This window comes from Takifugu flavidus, unplaced genomic scaffold, assembly GCF_003711565.1.
Source record: "Takifugu flavidus isolate HTHZ2018 unplaced genomic scaffold, ASM371156v2 ctg253, whole genome shotgun sequence".
Classification (NCBI taxonomy): Eukaryota; Metazoa; Chordata; class Actinopteri; order Tetraodontiformes; family Tetraodontidae; genus Takifugu; species Takifugu flavidus.
Window position 1 is genome coordinate 18519 of NW_026621909.1, and position 17955 is coordinate 36473.

At 45.2% G+C, this 17955-nt stretch overlaps 1 protein-coding gene and 3 non-coding genes across 4 annotated transcripts; 1 reads left to right on the forward strand and 3 right to left on the reverse strand.

The window, feature by feature from the left end:
* The first annotated feature begins 956 nt into the window (after nt 1–956).
* LOC130519944 (5S ribosomal RNA) lies at nt 957–1075 on the forward strand. The gene has a single exon (XR_008948536.1). It is a non-coding gene; the product is annotated as a 5S ribosomal RNA (ribosomal RNA).
* A 4018-nt stretch (nt 1076–5093) lies between these two features.
* LOC130519943 (serine protease inhibitor 2.1-like) lies at nt 5094–6835 on the reverse strand. The gene is made up of 5 exons (XM_057023550.1): nt 6124–6835; nt 5955–6025; nt 5685–5878; nt 5434–5581; nt 5094–5351 (listed from the first exon to the last, which is right to left on the reverse strand). Exons 1-5 carry the CDS (start codon nt 6758–6760, stop codon nt 5157–5159), a joined length of 1245 nt encoding a protein of 414 aa, XP_056879530.1. The 5' UTR covers nt 6761–6835; the 3' UTR covers nt 5094–5156.
* A 2373-nt stretch (nt 6836–9208) lies between these two features.
* On the reverse strand, nt 9209–9326 carry LOC130519946 (5S ribosomal RNA). The gene has a single exon (XR_008948538.1). It is a non-coding gene; the product is annotated as a 5S ribosomal RNA (ribosomal RNA).
* A 1948-nt stretch (nt 9327–11274) lies between these two features.
* On the reverse strand, nt 11275–11393 carry LOC130519945 (5S ribosomal RNA). The gene has a single exon (XR_008948537.1). It is a non-coding gene; the product is annotated as a 5S ribosomal RNA (ribosomal RNA).
* Nucleotides 11394–17955: the final 6562 nt, after the last annotated feature.

Sequence of the window (17955 nt, forward strand, 5' to 3'; positions counted from 1 at the left end):
AAGTTTCTTTCTCCTCAAGAGAAGAACTTCTCACACTACTGTCCCTAAAGACAACTACGAGGGGAGTTGACATATATAACGAGGGGAGTTGACACATATAACGCGGTGAAGGAGTTTTTGGTGGAAAAAAACTGCCGCTGAAAAAAGCTGGTATCAGTGACTACAGACGGGGCTCCTGCTATGAGCGGTCGTCGCAAAAGCCAACTCAAGGCGGCAGAGTCCTGAATTGAAAACAATATCTAAAGAACTCAAGTATCATACTAACAACACTAATATTCCATCTGTCTATCCCCAACTGAATTAACTCCCCACCTATCTCATCAGAATATTTGTAACAGAATAAGCAGATAACGTAGCATTTCCCTGTTCATATCTGCGACTTGCAATTTAGAATTTGTCAATAAAACTATGCTATGACACAAACTACAGTTTAATAGACTGCTGTGCTCCTAAAAAGAGCAGCATTTGTGGCTCATAAACCTCACAGACACTGCTTTGCTCTTTAAACATTTTTATGATGGTGAATTTTTCAATCAAATATCTTCCGTTTGATAATGCCCAAAGCGGGATTCGAACTCTCCCTCTGGGGTCTTCAGGAGGTTTCTATCAGGTTGTCTGTTACAGCGATTCTCGACTGGCCCGCACCGGCCCGGGATCGATCCCTGGCCATGGCACATTGCTTTTAACTTGATTTCATTTATCGGAGTTGAATCTTGTTTGATTTTTTTGAAGACGTTTCACCTCTCATCCAAGAGCCGTTCTAGGCAGATTTGATGATATGACGCTCATAGGCTACATAGCCTTTTCTTTTTGGGGGGAATGGATTGGAGGCTGCTCCAACATTGAGGTTTGGACTGTGACAAAGCAAAATGGACAACCTCCACCAGAATAAATGTTTCAAGAAAATAAGTTTGAGTGTATTAACTTCAAAAGGCCATTTTCTTGCACCTGCTCTCGCTTACGGCCATACCACCCTGAGAACGCCCGATCTCGTCCGATCTCGGAAGCTAAGCAGGGTCGGGCCTGGTTAGTACTTGGATGGGAGACCGCCTGGGAATACCAGGTGCTGTAAGCTTTTTGCACTCCTCCACTGGGTCAGCAGAGGCCGCCAGTGTTCCTGATAATTATCCAGCCAGAAGTTATTCACTTCTTAAGTACTTCTTGTGGTGTTATGTGTTTAATAGAAGGACAACTACATTACCCAGCATGCTCGGTAGCAGGCCAGGGGTACACGTGCTGAAACAAGTAAAGACGCTTGGCTTAGAAAACACGTCTCGTCTCTTTGTCATATAAAATAACAAGACAACACATGGTGTCAGAAGTGGGATCGTGAGCAGCGTTGGATAGAACGTTTGCCACGAATGAACCAGAAAAAAAAAAGAGGAGCCCCGAGTCGCGGGAAGGAGACGTGCTAACGAAGCAACAGCGGAGGAGTTTGCAGCGGCGTGTGACCGGCTACAAGCGGCGGTAAAGTGAAGCGGAGGACCAGGACGATTACACAAGTAAAAGAGGATCTCCTGCCAAAAGTGGAAATTACCCAACAAGAAAGAGCTGTGGATTCACGGTAATTTACCTCACGTGCGGTCATGGATAAGCTAAGCCCACCTAGCTCCATGCTACTGACTGGTAATCTTGAAAATGAAACATCATGAAACATCTGTTTCATGTCAGTGACAACATCAGAGGTATGACCTTTGACCCCGTACAGGATGTTTTTTTTATTCTTCTTCTCTGAAAAACCATCCTGGTCTGCTGCACCACATTTGTGCAGTGGAAACCTTCTACAGAGGTGACCAGAAAGCTGCTTGAGTCTGGCTCTGGGTCATTAACCCCACTGGTTGATGGGACTTCCCATTAGGGCAAACACTCCCCTCAGCCGTTGTGGATCCCTGGAACCTGCATCCATCCTCACTGGCAGCCAGTGTTTGGAGTGGGATCAACTATCAAAATTCAGAACCAAAATATGTCTGTGTTTGAACCTGTAGCCTCCTTTTAGCTGAGCTGGTGGTACCGTCACTACTAGCGTACCGTTACAGCTGCTACGGGGACATTTGGGGGTTCTCAAAAGGGGCCCAGTTACCTGCTCCACTAGTTGCTGTAGCTCAGAAACACGTCTTTAGCTGTCTCCTGTCTGTAATGTCCAGATGGGACAGTTAATGGATTAATGGAGAACCTTTCTGTGTTCCAGCCCAACGGTCGGAGCAGGGAGTGCATCTTCTCAGAGATAGTGCTGGAAAACAATTACACAGCTCTGCTCTCGAGCAAAGCGCAACAGGAAATCAGACACCGTTTCCTAACAGCGAGACAAAGGGAGGCAGATATACAACAGATCCAACTTTATTTTTGTATATTTTCATGCAAAGCTGTACATTGAAATATGGCTTTAACACAATAATTGTAATAATATTCCTGTAAAATGGTGATGTGTAAATAAAGAAAGAATAAAGGAAAGGGACAAATTGATTTTGGAGGCTTGTTTCAGAGGCGAACAATGATGGTGAGTAAGACACAGAGAGGGATGAGGAGAGGGAAATCTCTACCCATATAAGCTGTCATCTTTTGAAGACAATTCAGATCATTTCTGTTTGCAGTATCCTGCACGGTAGGAAATCTGGAACTACTTTATAAAAGCTAACACTGTTACCTGCTGGACATATGGTGCATGTACACTTAGATTTATCTATTTAAATGACCAGGAAAAGAGAACTCTGAACATCATAGATTGGCCAGATGATCAACTGTCAGCCACAGAAGCAGGAGACGTCCACACATTGTTACTAACAGTTCACAGTGACGGTGGTGGGACGTGGAGATGCTGGGAGACGTTTGGTGGAGCGTCTGGTCCATGAGGAGGTGTGTGGAATAAACCAGAGTCTGGTCCAGGAGGAGGTGTTTGGGATGAACCAGGGTCTGGTCCAGGAGGAGGTGTGTGGAATAAACCAGAGTCTGGTCCAGGAGGAGGTGTTGGAATGAACCAGGGTCTGGTCCAGGAGGAGGTGTTCGGGATGAACCAGGGTCTGGTCCAGGAGGAGGTGTTTGGGATGAACCAGGGTCTGGTCCAGGAGGAGGTGTGTTTGAGATGAACCAGGGTCTGGTCCAGGAGGAGGTGTTTGGGATGAACCAGGGTCTGGTCCAGGAGGAGGTGTAGGAATGAACCAGGGTCTGGTCCAGGAGGAGGTGTTAATGACCTGGTTTGCAGCACGGTTGATGGACTCATCTGTTGCTCCTGCTGTTGCACCCTGGCTCTGCTCTTGCTCAAGTTCATCAGCATCAATGTCGCACATGCAGCCGACGCTGAGGGTCGTTGTTTTGAAGGCCTGAGGCGGAGCCGTCGTTAACACATGTAACTCCTCGCCGCCCTTTTCATCGCGTTGGGGTTTTGGATCTACCTTCGGCCTCTGATGGTCACCTGACGCCTGAGTCACCATGAAGGCAACGGACAGCGGCCCAACAAGAGTTGACTGGACCGGTTTGGACGGCTTTGACCCAACTGGAGTGTTTACCTCTCCGCCTGTGCTCAGTCTGGGCAGCGCCACACAGGGATCTGAATCAAGGGTGGGCCCAACACCACGGGTTGGGTTCCTAAGAACCTCAGGTTCCTCCTTATATCTGCTGTCTCCTTTAAGCTCTGCATCCAACCATGCATGCTGGGTTCCTGCGGTGGTGGTGTGCTGCCTGTGCTCCACCGTCTTCGTGCTCCATCCACTGTAGTGCAGGATGTCTGACAGACTGCTGATGTCACTGTCGATGCCGCTGATGCTTTCGCTGTCGCTGTCGCTGTCGCTGTCGCTGTCTCTCCACTCCTCAGTCTTACTACAGCAGCACCCCATCTTCTGCAGCCTGAAGCAGAAACAACAAAAAGCCACTGCCATGACCACACACACTCAAACAGTCATCAACAGATCCGTTCGCTGCTCCAGCCTCATGGAGAAAGAGGAAAGTTCTGCCTCGCCCCCTCCCCAGCCCAGACTAGCACAGGTGAGGGGCTCACGCCCCCGCCAATCATCAGGGCGTGAGCAAGGCCGAGTTTGCTACAGTTTGAGAGGGGCCGGCACATGCTACACAAGCCCCACCCCCACCCACTTCACTGTGACTTGCATCAAACCAGCCTAACCCTCATGTGCACGAGCCCCGCGCACGAGTCTGCACTGACACGAAGAAGCGCCACCACATTAGCAGAATTGGATTCATATTGAAAACATTTAGACTCTGGTAGAGCTGCCAGCAGAGCTCAACTTGATCCCAACCATCATCTCCCAGTTACTGACCTTTGGACCTTTAACGAGCGTGCACGTCAGTACGAAGCTTGTCTCTCTTAGAGGGTGATACTCGGTGGGAGGGTCAAAGAATGAGGCGGCAGATCTGATTCTGGAAAAAAATCTGCAGTTGGAGAGAGATGAGTTGTCTTGGTGGAGTGAAGGTTTCAGCTTAACCTTTAACGATTAATGTCTGTAGGTGTAGCAGCAACACTTGACGCTTCACGTGCACCACCGAGACAACAGAGACCACAACCACCAGACAGAACCTTCCAGACAGAACACTTAACACCGGCCCAAATCTGCACCATACTGGAACCTGTGTTTGAACACCCACTACCTCCAGTACAGAGAAGGCCTCTACAGGCAGAACCATGGTGGTGCAACGGGCTCACCAGTCTCTCCCATAGTTGCCAGTCTACAGTATACTGGGAGAAGGTTGAAACCCGAGCCCGACATCCTTCACAGGACTGGCCCAAGCCACTGGTTCAGATATGTGGACGACACCTGGGTCAAGATTCTAACAAGAGAACTGAAGGCGTTCTCAACCACACAGATGATTACGTCACATTCATCTGGCCTTCCTGGACTGTGCGCCCCCGTCGTTCCACAATAGCGTTGCACGTGTATGCAGGCCTCTCTGTGTGGTTATACTTTAGCAGGCAGCATTATACGTGGGTAAATACATATGCCAGCTCCAGGATCTTCAGCTGAGATCATCCAGTGTTTGTTGTATCAAACCAGATTAAAATTGTGCTCTTCAGCACCTATTTTATTTTTAGAGCTGATTCAGAAACATTCTAAGGAGGAATAAAGTGAGACTCTACAAGGCAAATGTTTTTTTGTAAGGCTCTTTATATGTGATGCAATTCTTATTGTGCAAAACAGGCATTTAGTGCATCAGATGTTTGGGTTGGTAATCTTGCCCATGAAGAGGATATTATCTGAGCTGTGGTCAGTGATGATAACCATGAAGGGACGATTGAACTTCAGGACTGGAACATAATTATAAGAGTAAAGTGTTATTGCGATGCCTGTAGCAGCTGCGGCAGTGGCTCCAGCCTCATCAACATCCAGGGTAGCTTGATGGACAACCTACAAGAAATACCAGACATAATCAATTGTCAGAAAGAAATCTGTGCTCATTGTTGATGCTGTTCCTGTTTTCCATCTTTACCTCTGAGACTGCCAGTTGTTGCCCCTCTGCAATACCACTCAAGTCTGCCCTGTCACCAAACATGTCTACCATCCCCATTTCAGTCAACACAGTCTTCAGTGAGTATGACGTTTTGATGGAGAATTTGGGAATATAAACACTGTATTTCCTGGGGAACAGATATGGGACAGACACAACCATGAGGTGACGGACAGGAGCCAACCGCCACATCAATAACCAAGAGTTAGCCGTTGAGTCTCCGTTTTCCACACCTGTATTTCATCCATTTCAGCCATTTGGTAACATGAGCGGCAGAAATTGCATTCTCCAGTTTTGCCATGTCGTCCGGCAACAGCAGCAACATGGAGTGAGAGCTGTTAAATGGGAGGTGAAGGACCGATGTGTTAAACATCTGGTCACGATAGGTTTCAAATCTCTTCTCAATATTCATCATCTGAACTGGAACCTGAAAATTCAAAGTTTCATGTTTGTAAATGAGATTCGGTTGAAGGTTTTGCCGAAGACTGTGGACTTCATCAAACCTTGGTCTTTTCATCCACCATGAATAAGTCCTCCTTGGTCAGATCTGGATCAAACGGAGTTTCCCATTTTCCTGTTTTACAAGTCATGGAATCACAGTTTGTGGTTGACAGTTAAAACTTTCAAATGAACAAGAAACACGCCTAAATCGCACCACATCCAGGTGTTTACCTTTAAAATAGATATAGCTGATTAGATACATGACTGTTGTCGGATCTAGACTTTCTACCAGTTTGTCAATCTTCCCACTGGTCTTCTCCTCCACATACTTGTTGATGGTGTTGGCGCTCTCGCTGCTTTTGGTGAAATCAACATTGAATCCATCTGCAAAGTAGGACTTTTTCAAGGTGTCCAGGAACTCAGGCTGTGGTTTGAAGAGGTTGTCCATAAATACAGCCGTCCCTTCACTGGTGACTTCATTGGACGCCTTCTTCGTCTTTTCAAAGAGGCTCTGAAAGGCCTGGTCTACATCCGTCTGGCTCAGCCAGGTGCTGTTGAAAGCCAAACCTCTGAAAAGCTGTCGGTGGGTTTCTCCACGCGCTCCGACCGCCAAAGCGGCCAAGGCGACAGACACACTGACTGGGGAGAAGAAGATGTTCTTGCCTTGTGAGTCAGGGTTAGCAGCTAAGCTCCTGTACAGCCTGAAGGCAAACTCTCTGTTGGCTGCAGTGACCAGTGAAAGGCTCTCAGTGCTGTTGTCAGCTGAGGTGTCCTGCTCCTTCTGGTTTTGACCAATGTCGTTCCCCACATGGCCTCTGGCCACGCAGATGATTATGGACAAAATCCAGACACACCGGGTGGCGTTCATCTTAGTGAACAAAGACAGAAGCAGAAGGCAAAGAGCATCTTGGTTAGTGTTTGTTCTGCTGCTCTGCAACCACTTGTGCCTCAACACACACCAACCACAGCAGTGAGGGAACTGAGCATAACCCCCTCGTCATGACGACTGTCGTGATGCTGTGCACTCACCTTCTCCTTCGCTGTTTCTGTTGGCCCCCAAAGCCCCGACGGTGCAACGGCAGCCGAGGCTTTTACAAAATATCCTCCCTACAAGGTGCTGGACTTTGCTTTTGTTTGTTCTTTATCTCTGATGTGCTGCTTCTGTGTAATCATTAGTTTATTAGTGCTCCAACAGCACCTACAACATGATGGAAGCTGGAAAAACCTTCCCAAAGGGTCTACATTCATATTCATCTTTAAATGTTGCATATTAAAGTGCTGCTATAGGTGTACATTCAAGCGTAGAAGACATGTTTCTGGACCCTGGGAGCCAGAGAGTCCTCTTCCTCTGGGGGATTCTGCTGCTCCCATGCGTCCTGACTGACCTGCATGGATCTCCTCCCCATCCTGCATCTGTGTCCAGCGTCTCCAGTCCAGTACCATTTACCATGAAGGTGAAGCCTGCGCTCACTCTTCAGAAGGAAGGAGACTGAGGAGAGGAAAGTTCCTCACAAAAGGGAAGGACAACCTGTTATGTAATCAGGGGCCTTCATCATTGCTGAGGCCGCTGCTGAACATCATTGATTGTCCAGGTAAAGCCAGGCTGCATTACACAAACGCCAGAGAGCAGCTGAACTTTGTCCTCCAAAATATATTTGCACAGCCGTTTTCCACTGTCGTGTTTGCTGCCTGAAGCTCAGAGTAGAGGTTGGATTTAACTACTTCCAAACCAAGAATAAAAACCATTAATGTGTCGTCTGTCCTCATCCTTCCATCTGAGCTCCTCTACCGTGGCGTCCGTTCACAGCTGGAATGATGATGACCGTGAGGTCCACATCTGCATCCCGACCACAGATGAGGCAGCAAACCTACAGCTTGTCAGTGTTACTCATCAATAAAACAGCTCGTCACTGAACTTTAGTTTGGCTGCATTTTTATTTCATTTGATTTTCATATAAGCAGGCACCAAAGCCCAGACCTCCCAGTTCTGATCCGTTTCATGTTTGTGAGGCTCCTCAAAGTCTGTTTAAAGTCATTTAAAAGTCTTTCTTTTTCCAAATCATTTCTACAAGGAGCAGTTCCAATAGGAAAGAGAACATAGACAAACACTTTGCTTTTGAAGCTTTAAATTCAAGATGTTTAATGTTTAAAATGATAATTATTCACTCTTTTTGAATTTGATGCCTTTAAGGAAAAGAAGAAACCTGAAGGAGCTCCACAGCTGAGGGGCCCGTCTCCCTGGGACGGACAGATGTGCATTTGCATCAGTCATTTATACAGTGTATGGAGATAAGTCCAGGGCCCAGGGGGAGCCCAAGGGTTCCGGGCCAGGGGCCCAGTGTGTGAAACCTCTGGGGCTGAACGAGCCCAGCGGCCTTGCTGGCCACCATTAGACTTTAAGGACAAATCAATACAATAGGTAAATTACACACCCACAAAATGAAGTTTTCTCTGTCCCTATACAATAAAGAGACATTTCCAGTAACCCCATAATAAGAGGAAGGGCCTGATTTACTTTAGTTTTTTCATTATAAAAATCATTGTGATGTTAATATATTTTCTATTATCTATCCGGATTAATGTGGATAATCCTTGAAGATATAAGTTTAATCATGGATGAACTTTGTTATATATTTTACATATGATAAGACAATATTCACCTTCCCATTAAAGTTTATCTTTATAACTGTGGATAAACACCTTTTTGAAAGTTCCCCATTTAACAGAAAAGAATAAACAGTGTGTTAATAGTAGGTGGAAGCAGATGTAGTATTTAAAATGTTTTAAAGTTATTTAAATATACATTCAATTCAGTTTCAGAGGCTTGGCGGAGCTCCTACAACCATAAAGTTTGATCTGTTTTGAGTTGCTGTTCCCAGACCTGGATGCTGAAGTGATTTTGGCATCCATCCACCCTCCACCAATTATCCGGGGTAGGGTCGCGGGGCAGCATCCTAAGAAGAGAGGCCCAGAGTTCCCTCTCTCCAGCTACTTCTTCCAGCTCATCCGGGGGGATCCCCAGGCGTTCCCACCAGTCGAGAGACATAGTCACGACAACGTGTCCCACAGGCCAGTAAGGCCCGATACGACCTCCCAGGGAATACGCCGGGAATCGAACCGAATAGTGCAACATTAAATCTCAGTGCAACATTAAATCCCAAACTATGTACAGGAGTTAAATATTAAATCTAAAACGATGTACAATAGTGCAACATTAAATCTCAATGTTAGAAGTACTTAAGAAGTGAATAACATCTGGCTGGATAATTATCAGGAACACTGGCGGCCTCTGCTGACCCAGTGGAGGAGTGCAAAAGGCTTACAGCACCTGGTATTCCCAGGCGGTCTCCCATCCAAGTACTAACCAGCCCGACCCTGCTTAGCTTCCGAGATCGGACGAGATCGGGCGTTCTCAGGGTGGTATGGCCGTAAGCGAGAGCAGCCGCAAGAAAATGGCCTTTTGAAGTTAATACAACTCAAACTTATTTTCTTGAAACATTTATTCTGGTGGAGGTTGTCCATTTTGCTTTGTCACAGTCCAAACGTCAATGTTGGAGCAGCCTCCAATCCATTCCCCCAAAAAGAAAAGGCTATATAACCTATGAGCGTCATATCATCAAATCTGCCTAGAACGGCTCTTGGATGAGAGGTGAAACGTCTTCAAACAAATCAAACAAGATTCAACTCCGATAAATGAAATCAAGTTAAAAGCAATGTGCCATGGCCGGGATCGATCCCGGGCCGGTGCTGGCCAGTCGAGAATTGCTGTAACAGACAACCTGATTGAAACCTCCTGAAGACCCCAGAGGGAGAGTTCGAATCCCGCTTTGGGCATTATCAAACGGAAGATATTTGATTGAAAAATTCACCATCATAAAAATGTTTAAAGAGCAAAGCAGTGTCTGTGAGGTTTATGAGCTGCTCTTTTTAGGAGCACAGCAGTCTATTAAACTGTAGTTTGTGTCATAGCATAGTTTTATTGACAAATTCTAAATTGCAAGTCGCAGATATGAACAGGGAAATGCTACGTTATCTGCTTATTCTGTTACAAATAATCTGATGAGATAGGTGGGGAGTTAATTCAGTTGGGGATAGACAGATGGAATATTAGTGTTGTTAGTATGATACTTGAGTTCTTTAGATATTGTTTTCAATTCCGGACTCTGCCGCCTTGAGTTGGCTTTTGCGAAGACAGAAATGTTGACAATAGTGTGGACCAAAGTGGGAAATTCAATTTTATTTAAACACAAACACACGTACACAGACACACACGCACGCACGAGGAGTGAGCCGTGCCACTTACGCCGACACGTTTGCATTTCATTTCCATTCCGTTCTGTCTTGGTTTACTCGGTTGAAGCATTTCACACACCACTTTTTACCATAGCTTCTTATTGGAATACATTGTAGCCGACATGCACGGCATGGCCAACCGGCATTTATGTTCCAATTATTTCCACCCAAGTAAACAACGCGCGTCATATTGCCTCACCGTGTCACCTCCCGTCTGTTTAACGTTGCCCAAAGAATCACACTCACACTATGGCTGTTTAAAAGCATCGAGGTTTATTTGTTTGTCATTTATCAAAAGCACCAATATTTCAATAGCTCACCAGCAGGACATACTTCCTGGTTCGGGGAAACCGATGGACTGTTCAATGATTGTATACATGGAGGGGTTTCGCGAGGTGCTACGGCACAATCTATTTTAGCGGGGGTGTTTTAGAAGAGTAAGTTGAACATGTATTTTACTATGCACTGGGTGGTTTTGATGGTGGACATTTGTTTTGGGCGTTTTACGCATATTTTATATTTTCTGTTCGGTTGTTATTTTGAGTTTGTAAATGTATTAGTTAGCGTAATAATTTTGATAATTGGTTTCACCTGTAGGAGGGCTACAGCTATAGAAGCCCTGGAGTAAGCCCCAGACGGGGTGGGATGTTGAGTTGGTTGGTTGTTATTTTGGAGAAAAAAGAATTGTTGGAGAAAGAGTCAAAGTTGTGGTGTGTAAAAGTGTGCAGGGTCTGTATGTTATTGTATGGATTCAACCTGGCATCTTCTGACACCACTTTATTTTTGGAAAATAAAAATAAATTTTTGGAGTAAAGAAGCTCCCGTCTCCCTCTGTCTCCTCCACCGCCGATCATCCTTGCGACACAGACACACACACACACACATCATAAAACATTAAATCTCAAACTATATACATAGTTCAACATTAAATCCCAACTATTACAGGAGTTAAATATTAAATCTAAAACGATGTACAATAGTGCAACATTAAATCTCAATGTTAGAAGTACTTAAGAAGTGAATAACATCTGGCTGGATAATTATCAGGAACACTAGCGGCCTCTGCTGACCCAGTGGAGGAGTGCAAAAAGCTTACAGCACCTGGTATTCCCAGGCGGTCTCCCATCCAAGTACTAACCAGGCCCGACCCTGCTTACCTTCCGAGATCGGACGAGATCGGGCGTTCTCAGGGTGGTATGGCCGTAAGCGAGAGCAGCCGCAAGAAAATGGCCTTTTGAAGTTAATACAACTCTAACTTATTTTCTTGAAACATTTATTCTGGTGGAGGTTGTCCATTTTGCTTTGTCACAGTCCAAACGTCAATGTTGGAGCAGCCTCCAATCCATTCCCCCCAAAAAGAAAAGGCTATATAGCTTATGAGCGTCATATCATCAAATCTGCCTAGAACGGCTCTTGGATGAGAGGTGAAACGTCTTCAAACAAATCAAACAAGATTCAACTCCGATAAATGAAATCAAGTTAAAAGCAATGTGCTATGGCCAGGGATCGATCCCGGCCGGTGCGGGCCAGTCGAGAATCGCTGTAACAGACAACCTGATTGAAACCTCCTGAAGACCCCAGAGGGAGAGTTCGAATCCCGCTTTGGGCATTATCAAACGGAAGATATTTGATTGAAAAATTCACCATCATAAAAATGTTTAAAGAGCAAAGCAGTGTCTGTGAGGTTTATGAGCCACAAATGCTGCTCTTTTTAGGAGCACAGCAGTCTATTAAACTGTAGTTTGTGTCGTAGCATAGTTTTATTGACAAATTCTAAATTGCAAGTCGCAGATATGAACAGGGAAATGCTACGTTATTTGCTCATTCTGTTACAAATAATCGGATGAGATAGGTGGGGAGTTAATTCAGTTGGGGATAGACAGATGGAATATTAGTGTTGTTAGTATGATACTTGAGTTCTTTAGATATTGTTTTCAATTCCGGACTCTGCCGCCTTGAGTTGGCTTTTGCGAAGACCGCTCACAGCGGGAGCCCCGTCTGTAGTCACTGATACCAGCTTTTGCAGCGGAAACTCCTTCACCGCGTTATATATGTCAACTCCCCTCGTTATATATGTTAACTCCCCTCGTTATATATGTTAACTCCCCCGTATATATGTCAACTCCCCTCGTAATATGTGTCAACTCCCCTCGTTATATGTGTCAACTCCCCTCGTATATGTGTCAAACTCCTCGTATATATGTGTCAACTCCCCTCGTTATATGTGTCAACTCCCCTCGTTATATGTGTCAACTCCCCTCGTTATATATGTCAACTCCCCTCGTAGTTGTCTTTAGGGGCAGTAGTGTGAGAAGTTCTTCTCTTGTGGAGAAAGAAACTTTCGTGGTGAAAATGATCCGTCTTCTTTCTTTTTTCTGCCATCTTTTTATGGGTCAGTCGTCTCCTCGTTTTGGCTGCGCGCTAGGCTGTTGGTCGTAGCGATCTGCGTAGATGCTACGTTTTGGTCATGCGCATCATACTGACCTTTGAACTATACTAGGTCATAGTTTATTAAACATTTTTTAAAGTTTTTTAAAATATTATTATTTCCAGTTTATGTGTAAGTGTGATTAAACAAATATAGCAAACAAAATAAATGAGATGCAGCTCATTGGTCAGTGGTGCTATTTGAGCTATTTTTAGAACAGGCCGGTGGGCGACTCAGGTGGTTCTGACGGGCGACCGGGTGCCCGCGGGCAACGTGTTGGTGACCCCTGGTCTAGTGAACCAAACTGAACCAACTGAAAACCTAACAAATATTTTACAATATGATCAGATTAATAAAGCAATAGTTTCTTATGGCTCTGTCAGTCATTTTTAATTTTCAAGAGGCACAAAAGACAAATTGCTTTCTATAAAAATCCCCATAACATGAACGAACATAAATGAATGAAGCGGTATTATTCAAGGCACCATCAGTAGTTTTTCTCATTTAGCAAAAGTGGGCTAAATTACTTCAAAGAAAAAAATTAAAGCAGCATTCTATCATTCACTCAGCTGAATATTTTTAGAACATAATTGGATTGAAATACAATAACATAAAGTGCAAAAATCTATCAACCAAAAACAACACTTTCTTCAAGGAAAAGGCACATGTGCAGTGAAAAATATTTACCTTTAACTTTTAAGCTTGAGCTGAGTAATAATTGTAAATGTGTTATTGCACCTTAATGTTCACTTGTTTGAGGCTGATACTTGGTGGTGTCTCATCTTTTGGACGAGTTCATCAATGTTGGGGGTCCGGCTCTGAGCTGAGGAACTCCTCACAATTGAGTGAAGGTGTTCAGCAGGAAGTCCACTTCTGTGTGATGTTTTGTTCAGCTTCATCAAAGAAAGCAGTTGTTCCCGCAGGTCTGTGCTGCCAAACACAGGCAACGTTGGAGCAGCCTGGATGTGTGTCGGGGAGGAAACGGGCAAACTCCGCAGCACCCACTGCCCCATGTGTTGCCTTCAGGGCATCACTGCATTGGAGCTCAATCACCTCCATTTGGAGCTTTGGTGCTGAGCTTTCCACCTCAACCTCAAACGGACGGCTGAGCAGTTCAAACCTGCTTTTTGGTGCTTTTAAGTCAGTGACTCGGCGTGGAAGTCAGCGGCGAGAACACTCATTTAATCAGCAAACTGTGCGCTCGGGAACACACTGGTAGAGAGCTTCTCTTTCAGGGTCTGGCAGCTGGGAAAGTGGCTCAAGTTTCCTTTGTGCATCTGTGCCTCCCACAGAGTGCGTTTGGTTTTAAAGGCCTTCACTGTACTGTACATATCAGAGGGGACACCACCCCGACCCTGCAGCTGCAGCTTCATTGCATTCAGATGACTCGGAATGTCCCACAGAAAAGCCGTTTCACACAAGAACCTTTGGTCTGGGAGTTGAGTCGTGTCTTTCCCTTTGCTGTCCAAGAACATCCGATCTCCTCAGGAAGCTGGAAACATCTTTGCAGCACCTTTCCCTGGCATAGCCATCGCACCTCAGTGTGATGGGGCAAATCACCACGCTGCGTTTGCCACTGGCTCAGAAACGCCTTGAACTGGCGCTGAATTAAACCTTTGGCTCTGATAAAGTTCCCTGCGTGCGTGATGGTGAACATTCCCTGTTCCATGTTCAGGGCTTCAGCACACAACGATTCCAGGTGTATGATGCAATGATGAGCTGTCAGTTCAGCCGTAACGTTTTCCTCCTGCATCTTCTCCCGTATCTTGGCCACCAGTCCACTCCTGTGTCCACACATGGCAGGTGCTCCGTCTGTTGTCCAACCCACCAGTTTTTCCCGAGGCAGCTCCATCTCATTTCCACATCTTGACACCTCTTCATACAAATCCTGTCCTGTGGTTGTGCCGTGCACAGGACGTAACGCCAGGAACTCCTCTGTCACGTTGAGGCTGGAGTCCCCTCTAATGTCGCTGCTCTCATCCACAGCCAGGGAAGATGCCATGAAATCTTTCCCCTTTTTCTCCAGCTGCTCTTTTAGATTGAGGGACAACAATGGTGTTTCTGCTCAGGCTCCCGTTTAAAAAGAGTTGCCTTTTGTCTGGGCAAACTTGCTCACAAACTTTAAGCATGCAGTGTTTGATGGAATCCCCCTCTGGAAATGGCCGGGCTGATTGAGCGATCTCTTCTGCCAGAATCAAACTGGCCTTGACAGCAGCCTTGCTTTGAGATTTGGCTTTTCTGAACAGAGCCTGTCCAGATTTGAGGCCTGGTTTTAACTCCTCAACCTTCTGTAGCTTTTGTTCCATGTCCATATTCTTGTCTTTGTCCGCGTGTTTAGCTTCATGATGCCGTCTCAGATGATATTCTTTCATTACCGCCACCCTTTCTCCACACAGAAGACACCCAGGTTTCCCAGCTGCCTCCGTGAACATGTACTCCCACTCCCACCTTGTTTGAACCCCCGGTTCTCAGTGTCCACCTTCCGTTTTGAACGTTAACTTTTGCTGTTATGCTAATGACTACTGATAAATAATGAAATGAAGCCGCCTCCCGCTCAGACTGTCACCGTTGCATTGTGGGAAATGTAGTATTGGCCTGTGTAAAACATCTGCGGCCTGTGGGCCGGTTCTAATAATAAATCAATATCATCCCGGGGGCCATAGAAAACCCTCGACCTTGACTCTGACATATGAGCTTTAAATGATTTCTTTTGACTCCCATTTATTTGGCTGTTTGGATATCATCTTTGCTAGTGTGTGTGTGCGCGCACGCTCTATGGAACTGGCATAAAGGATGTTAAAATTAGTCTAAATTAGTCTAAATTAAATCAAAATTCATCCATTCATCATTCCCAACAGGCGGTGTTTGATTAGAAACTCTTTCTGAACTCTGGTGCTCTGAAACATCTCCGCTTCCATTTTCAGCTGTTTTTATTCTCAATAACATCAAATCATCCATCCATCCAAATCGTGGTCCTGTTGGACCACCAAAGGACAAACACTTTCCATTTAGCACGGACAAAAAAACCCAAATCCTGTTTAGCAATGAAGCTGTGGGGAGAGTTTGAGGAGCGTTTCTGAGGAACACGCTGCCATATTGGGTCCAAGCTGCTGGGGTTTTTGTTGTTTCCAGGTGAATCGGTGGGCAGCGGCGTTACCGCCTGTCTCTGCCCCCCCCTCTCTCCCCGTGGTCGTGGTCACGCCGGGCATCTTTACTGGTCCCGTTTTAAACAGGTTCTGTTGGGAACAGGTGTTCTCCAGAACTGTATTCCAGGCTGCTGTGCTGAAGGGCTGTTTTCAGTAGCAATAGAGCCAGAGTGTGCCTGCTCCATATGAACCCCCCCAGGCCGTGCTTTCCTCCTGGCTGAGCCATAATCAGCTCTGGATGGACTGGTTCACGCTTGGACTGAGTCAAGATTTGATAGCTTGACTGATTCTTACAGTTTTTGATCAAACCCCCATCTGCTGATTCCAGGAGATCTTTAAAGGATCTCAGAGCTTCAGATTTATGAAGCCTGCTCAGCCCCCGGCAGCGCTGATGAAACCATTTCATTCCTTCAAAAAAGCAGAACATGAAGCTCCAGAAAAGGTTTTTGGATCAAGTTTCCAACAGAACGAGGACAAGTGGGTAAAAGCGCCACTTTAAAGCCTCCAGGCCTCAGAAAACATCCACCTTTAGGATGCCTGACTTTAGAGGATCGTCGGTTCGCTCCGAGCACAAGAACAAACATTTTTAACCTCAGTCCAAGAACATCTGACCTGAAATGATCAAAAACCTTCAGCGTAAAAAGATGGTGGAGAGAAAGCTGCTGGGAGGTTCTCAGAAGAGAAGTGGCATTAAAGCCAGCTGGAAGAGTCCAGCCTGCTTCCTGCTCCTCCAAACAGGCGTCTCCACACCAACACTGAGGAACACGGGCTTCTGTTCTTCCTTCTTCTCTTCTGACTATTGTGTGTTTGATGAATGCAGCATCCACTCACTGCCCCCCCCCCCCCTCATTTACACTGCTCCTGGTTTCACAATGCTCCTCAGATGCAACCAGAGACACTGATGCCGTCAGACAATAAACCTGAGTGTTGTTGTGTCCGGTTATTAACATGTTCCATGCTTTTCCTTCTGCAACAGTTCATCACACCTGCTCAGGGAAACCTCGGTGTAAAGGAGGTGAAGCCGTGCCTCAGTGACTCTACTTTGCTGTTTTAGAAACTAACAGTTATTAGATGAATATACAGTGTGCACGTACGCGCACACGTGTGTATAAACACTTAATACACGCGTGTGCGTGGATGTAGACTTTTTAGTACTTTGGGTTCATAGACTTTTTAGTATTTTGCAGATACGTGTCTGTATATAAACCAGATCCTCCTGTAATAAAGAACTAAAGGCTGACTGTTGTCACGTGACCTGTCTCCGTCTGTGTCCGATGATGGAACCTGCCTGGAACATCTGGTCCACAGAAAAAGCAAAACAGCTCACAGAACTGGTCCAGTTTAGACCCAAAAATGACAATAAATAATGAAAATGTGTGACGCAGTAGAAAAATGGACGAACTTTCTATTGACAGTTTCACTCATCATCATCAGAATTCATCAGAAATATTCAAACCAACAAACTACACACAGAACCGCAAAGTTTAGAGCTTAAAGGGAGCGACAGGTGAAGATTTAAAGCTCAACGCAGCTGAAGAAGTTCCAAAAAGGAGAAATATCATGTGGTGCTTTACCGCCACCCGGTGGACACGCGTGGAACTGCAGACAATAGTTAAACGCGCTCCGACACATTCTGACCTCTGCTGCTCCTCCTGGACTCCAGGGCTGCAGAAATATGCTGCTTTTACAAGTCTTTCTAAATCTGAAGCATCATAAATCTTATTTATTTATTTAACTAAGTTAGTCAGTTTTAATTTAAATGCAAAAACATATTTATGGCATTAAAATAGCAAAACAACTTTTAATCTTGAACCCTCCCAGAATGCTTTTATAGTAGAGGAATATTAATCAACAGCCATAAAGTTGTCATTAACAGAGGAAAAAGGAAAGGTAAACGTTTTCCGTTCAGACTGAGCAGGAAGACTGAAGACCGACAAGGTGAGTGGAAACGAAGAGCATTATTGAAAAGAATTGACAGTTGTGTTTGGAGATAAAATCAAGATTTGAAAACATTTTTGTTACTATTGAAGAGCTGCATAGAGCTGAAGAATTCTTGGCTTAAGAAAATTCAACAAGACTTCATATTTAGTTTTACACAAAACATCGTTATACATTATAAATGAAGAGGTCTTATTAACTTTCTTATAGTCTGGCTTTAGTTATAGTTGAATAGTCTTTCTAAGTGAAGTTTAGTTT

Excerpts from the sequence above, each read along its gene's own strand:
- LOC130519943 (XM_057023550.1), bottom strand. The coding sequence starts at position 6,760 with ATGAACGCCACCCGGTGTGTCTGGATTTTGTCCATAATCATCTGCGTG. Across the intron at positions 6,026-6,123 it reads CAGCTATATCTATTTTAAAG|GAAAATGGGAAACTCCGTTT; the intron begins GTAAACACCTGG and ends CTTGTAAAACAG. Across the intron at positions 5,352-5,433 it reads AACAACTGGCAGTCTCAGAG|GTTGTCCATCAAGCTACCCT; the intron begins GTAAAGATGGAA and ends TATTTCTTGTAG.